Consider the following 6,375-nt stretch of genomic DNA (forward strand, 5'->3'; position numbering starts at 1 on the left):
TTATTTGTGGAGTGTGACGACTTTATTTGGGGAGTGAGATAGACTTATTTGTGGAGTGTGACGACTTTATTTGGGGAGTGAGATAGACTTATTTGTGGAGTGTGACGACTTTATTTGTGGAGTGTGACAGACTTTATTTGTGGAGTGTGACGACTTTATTTGGGGAGTGAGATAGACTTATTTGTGGAGTGTGACGACTTTATTTGGGGAGTGAGATAGACTTATTTGTGGAGTGTGACGACTTTATTTGTGGAGTGTGACAGACTTTATTTGTGGAGTGTGACAGACTTTATTTGTGGAGTGTGACGACTTTATTTGTGGAGTGTGACGACTTTATTTGTGGAGTGTGACGACTTTATTTGGGGAGTGTGACGACTTTATTTGGGGAGTGAGACAGACCTGGCCTGGATTTGCTGGTCAAGGTTGTGTTGCATTCTCATGCCGAGTTGGTCAAGCTGGTCCCACTGCTGAGCCAGGCCCACTGTGCTGTGTTCTGTGTATCTATTGTCCAAGATCAGCCGCTCCTCCATCGCAGCACCGAGATCTTCAATCCTCTTAAGCTGGCCCTTCTGTGCTCGCACCTCTGTCGCTTTTTTCTGTACAAAATAGACATGTTAAGTATGAACAATCATACAGACAAGATGAATAATTTGAAAACAGCAATATATGTAAGTAGGTCTTATCAGCGCAAACAGGTGTCTATATTTTTTTATTGATGCATTTTAATACTGACAGGTACAATTCCCTAGCTTTCTGCGACTGATACGGCCATTCAAATGGATAGATTATCATTACCCGAGTATATTGTAATAATGATAGTACACATAATTTTGTCTACAAGGTAAATTCATATCATATCAGTAGAGCATTCTAATCAAACAGACTTTTTTATTATTCAATTAACACTAGAACAGACCTTTGTTATAAGAAATATATTGACACTGGTCTGAAACAACATGTCCTAAGCATCTAGTCTCTCTCCAGTTTCACAAAATCTGTTTGCATATTCAATCACTGAGTAATTTCAAGTTACCTTAGTGGCCTCCAGTTGGTCTTCCAGTGTGCCTGATCCCTCCATCATCGCTGCCCTGTAGACATAGAATAGGAAATGAGCAGGGAGGCCGGTGTGTGTTATTATACATCAGAGGCTAGACATACTACCATCAGGATATCAAACAGATCTCAGACAGAAGTCAAACAGATCTTAAAGAGGTCAAACAGATCTCAGTGAAGTTAAAAAGATCTTAAAGNAAGTTAAACAGATCTTAAAGAGGTCAAACAGATCACAGTGAAGTTAAACAGATCTTAAAGAGGTCAAACAGATCTCAGTGAAGTTAAACAGATCTTAAAGAGGTCAAACAGATCTGAGTTAAGTTAGGGACAGTGTTAATTCTTGTATGAATAGAGCGAGGGAGAAATCAGGGTAGAAAGGGATTTATTGTGTCAAATTTCAAAGGAACATTTATTCATACTTTCATTGCATAGTGCTAGTCTTCAACTTCAATGAACACTTTTTTTTTTTAACCAGACAGAAATGTTTCTAGAGACTTTTCAAATGTAGCAAAATTTAGTAGGTGTTGTAAATTTTCAGCTAATCACAATATTCATTTATTTTAGCTTTTCAATCATGCATGTCAATACCAAATGTGCATGTAGTTGTTTTTAGTTACAACAATTGGGTTTTGACAAAAAATAGAAACCATTACATCTATCACCACGGAAACATATAAATCTCCCATTGTTATCTGAAAGAAGACGGCAATACACCATGCATTCCCGCTGTTACCCGTGTTAGTGGGACCAGTATCCTGACTGGGTTAGTGAGACAAAGATTTATCACTGGATGTAATCAGGAACAGCCTGTGATTCAGGTATGGCATTAGTAAAAGGAAACGAGAGCCAGGAGAACAATTCCCCAACAAAATGTCATGCAGTATGGCAAGGTCATCACAAGGTCATCACAAGGGCCTAACTAAACAACAAACGGTTTGGATTTCTAACATTACCCTGAACTTTTCTCAAAAGAAAATCACAGCAGAGGTTCAAACAAGGTGTGCATAGCAACCAGTCAAAGGCCTTGGTTATTAATTGTGACAATAAAAAGAGGAACAGATATTTTGAAATTGAAAGAGTCATTCTTCTGAAACTCAGTAGACAGTGATGCCCAACAATTAGTAAACTTATCTGTACAATTTAAACCTACATTTATTAATTGAAGTTAAATAACTATCTCATAGTAAATGAAGAATATCTACCATTAATAGGAAAAAACACCTTGGTTTTGTTGGTGAAAAACAACACTTAAACACCATGCCCAATTTTCAAAATGTTTGTAACAAACACTGGACAACCTATATCTAAACGTAGGTTTTGTCTCCATAGACACTGCTTAAGTTTGTTACCACAGAGCACAGGTGGAACTGAGATTCTGGAGACCATTTAACAACAGAGAACAATTACTATTTATTTCGTTTTTTAAAAATTTATGAAATATTTTCTCTATGATCTTCTCAACAGCATTTTGATAATAAACAAGAGCCTTTGCCAAAACACTGATTTTTTTTGTGTTACCAGTTTTTTAATAAATCTTAGGCTACCAATTAATCTCAACTTCAAATTTACAGAAAATAAAAGTTTGACAAAAAGCATGAAAAGAAAATGAAAAAAACAAGAAAGCAAACTGGTAGAGAATCAAGGATGCATGACATGCAAGAAGGGAAATAAAATAGTAACCCGTCCAGTAGCCAAAGACTGATGAGAAACAGAATCATCAACGGGCAACGAGTTTACGAGGATACACAACGCGATATGAAAGAAAAACCATCAATAAATCAAAAACTTGACAATAAACTTATTTTTGATAAAGCATATAGTCTAAGGGAACTTTATACCTGCTGCTGAAGTAATCTCAACCCTGGTCAATGTTACCGTCAGTCATTGGTGGCAGTAAATACTGCCCCATTAAGAATTCAAAGGCACTTTTGCTTTTCTAAATATAAGTGCATTAGATTAGGCCAAAAAAAATTAATAACTTGGTTCTCAGGCCAATTTTTTTTCAAAAGAGATGCGGCAGGGAGGTATTTTTTTTCACATTTTACATGGCAAAAATGAGACAAGGGCGATTTGTTTTTTATTGTGAAGTTTGTAAAATGTTCATTGTGGGCATTACCTTGTCTATAGTTGTGTAGAGAGACCCGTCATAGAGCAAGCCTCCGAAAATCCCCCCACGATGTTCCAGACCAGACTCAGGAACCCCCCGTTCCTTATTTGTACCGAAATGAGTGCCATTTGTACACGAGACTAATAAGTCATAATCGTTTTAATGCTTGCATTTATATCAAATTTCCTTATATTTATTCAAATGTTTACCGGACTTGGGTGACGAACGAGTAAAAACGACATGCGGATCAATTTTCTGGATTTTTTTAAAGACGGCGGCTGGCGCATTCACAATTTTTTTATTATTACTTTTACGATAAAATCGGTAATGCGGTGCCCTAAAATGAAATGCGCGCGGGCCTGACAACCAAGTAATCAAATTTTTTTGGCCTTACTATCCACAATTCCGGTTGTCACAAAACAACATGAGTTTAACCACTATTTCACAATGAGAATTTTACTGCTTTTCTCCAATCGATTTGAAAGAGAAACAATTAACTTCAATAAAATTTGATCTTGCCGAGCATTAACAGTTTGCAAACAGGTTATAAAGTTTTAAATTGAAATATTAAATTGAAGTAATATAGTTAAGTGGCTTGGCAAAGTGGAGATAATTACTTTACGCAGCAGGCAAAAAGTTAAACATTATCATCAATAGAAGTTCTTCATGAAAGCTATAGTAAAAGTACATTTTATAGAAACTGTAAAGAATGTTCAGCTACAGAAGTTGTACTTCATAAATACTATAACAGTGTACACATCAAACTAATACACTGAATACGTCCAGAATATCTAAATAAATAAATAAAAACTGGTTATACTTTAATCTAAATACATAAAACACAAACTGAACAGAATTATATCTCTATATATCAAACACAAACTGAATAGAATTATATCTTCACACACATATATATATATATGTATACAATTCGTATAAATAGAACATTATTGTACTTGAATAAAACGAAACAGTAAAAAACTACAAAAAACCCACCCCAGCCTTGTTCACCTTCACATTCATTCCATTAACTAAATTTCGTGTTGTAGACCCAGAACAAGAGAATATAAAATGTACAGGGCGGTGTGGGTTGTGGGATACATACCGTGTCTCTGTAAGCCATGAGTGGAAGGCATTGGCAGCTTGGGCAAATTGTTTACGTAGCTGATCGTTCTCCTCCTGGCGCTGTTGTTCATTGCTAAGGTCTACGTCACGCTCCTGTAAAGAATGTAATCATGTGTCAATACATACATCAATAATGTGTCAATACATACATCAATAATGTGTCAATACATACATCAATCATGTGTCAATACATACATTAGTAATGTGTCAATACATACATCAATCATGTGTCAATACTTACATCAGTCATGTGTCAATACATACATCAATCATGTGTCAATACATACATCAGTCACGTGTCAATACATACATCAATCATGTGTCAATACATACATTAGTAATGTGTCAATACATACATCAATCATGTGTCAATACTTACATCAGTCATGTGTCAATACATACATCAATCATGTGTCAATACATACATCAATCATGTGTCAATACATACATCAATCATGTGTCAATACATACATCAATCATGTGTCAATACATACATCAATCATGTGTCAATACATACATCAATCATGTGTCAATACATACATCAATCATGTGTCAATACATACATCAATCATGTGTCAATACATACATCAATCATGTGTCAATACATACATCAATCATGTGTCAATACATACATCAATCATGTGTCAATACATACATCAATCATGTGTCAATACATACATCAATCATGTGTCAATACATACATCAATCATGTGTCAATACATACATCAATCATGTGTCAATACATACATCAATCATGTGTCAATACATACATCAATCATGTGTCAATACATACATCAATCATGTGTCAATACATACATCAATCATGTGTCAATACATACATCAATCATGTGTCAATACATACATCAATCATGTGTCAATACATACATCAATCATGTGTCAATACATACATCAATCATGTGTCAATACATACATCAATCATGTGTCAATACATACATCAATCATGTGTCAATACATACATCAATCACGTGTCAATACATACATCAATCATGTATCAATACATACATCAGTCATGTGTCAATACATACATCAATCATGTGTCAATACATACATCAATCATGTGTCAATACATACATCAATCATGTGTCAATACATACATCAATCATGTGTCAATACATACATCAATCATGTGTCAATACATACATCAATCATGTGTCAATACATACATCAATCATGTGTCAATACATACATCAATCATGTGTCAATACATACATCAATCATGTGTCAATACATACATCAATCATGTGTCAATACATACATCAATCATGTGTCAATACATACATCAATCACGTGTCAATACATACATCAATCATGTGTCAATACATACATCAATCATGTGTCAATACATACATCAATCATGTGTCAATACATACATCAATCATGTGTCAATACATACATCAATCATGTGTCAATACATACATCAATCATGTGTCAATACATACATCAATCATGTGTCAATACATACATCAATCATGTGTCAATACATACATCAATCATGTGTCAATACATACATCAATCATGTGTCAATACATACATCAATCATGTGTCAATACATACATCAATCATGTGTCAATACATACATCAATCATGTGTCAATACATACATCAATCATGTGTCAATACATACATCAATCATGTGTCAATACATACATCAATCATGTGTCAATACATACATCAATCATGTGTCAATACATACATCAATCATGTGTCAATACATACATCAATCATGTGTCAATACATACATCAATCATGTGTCAATACATACATCAATCACGTGTCAATACATACATCAATCACGTGTCAATACATACATCAATCATGTGTCAATACATACATCAGTCATGTGTCAATACATACATCAGTCATGTGTCAATACATACATCAATCACATGTCAATACATACATCAATCATGTGTCAATACATACATCAATCATGTGTCAATACATACATCAATCACGTGTCAATACATACATCAATCACATGTCAATACATACATCAGTCATGTGTCAATACATACATCAGTCATGTGTCAATACATACATCAATCATGTGTCAATACATACATCAATCAT

General features: G+C 34.5%; 1 protein-coding gene across 1 annotated transcript in view; it reads right to left on the reverse strand.

The window, feature by feature from the left end:
• The window catches only part of LOC110449459 (spectrin alpha chain-like), a 66,838-nt gene that overhangs the window by 6,765 nt on the left and 53,698 nt on the right, over positions 1-6,375 (reverse strand). Inside the window, exons 46-49 of the mRNA XM_021496335.1 lie at positions 4,266-4,378; positions 2,734-2,751; positions 1,034-1,088; positions 400-596 (exon numbers count right to left, since the gene is read on the reverse strand). Coding sequence (XP_021352010.1) covers positions 400-596; positions 1,034-1,088; positions 2,734-2,751; positions 4,266-4,378 — 383 coding nt within the window. The remainder of the gene's footprint in view (positions 1-399; positions 597-1,033; positions 1,089-2,733; positions 2,752-4,265; positions 4,379-6,375) is intronic.

This window comes from Mizuhopecten yessoensis, unplaced genomic scaffold (genome assembly GCF_002113885.1).
Source record: "Mizuhopecten yessoensis strain PY_sf001 unplaced genomic scaffold, ASM211388v2 scaffold4623, whole genome shotgun sequence".
NCBI classification, from domain to species: domain Eukaryota; kingdom Metazoa; phylum Mollusca; class Bivalvia; order Pectinida; family Pectinidae; genus Mizuhopecten; species Mizuhopecten yessoensis.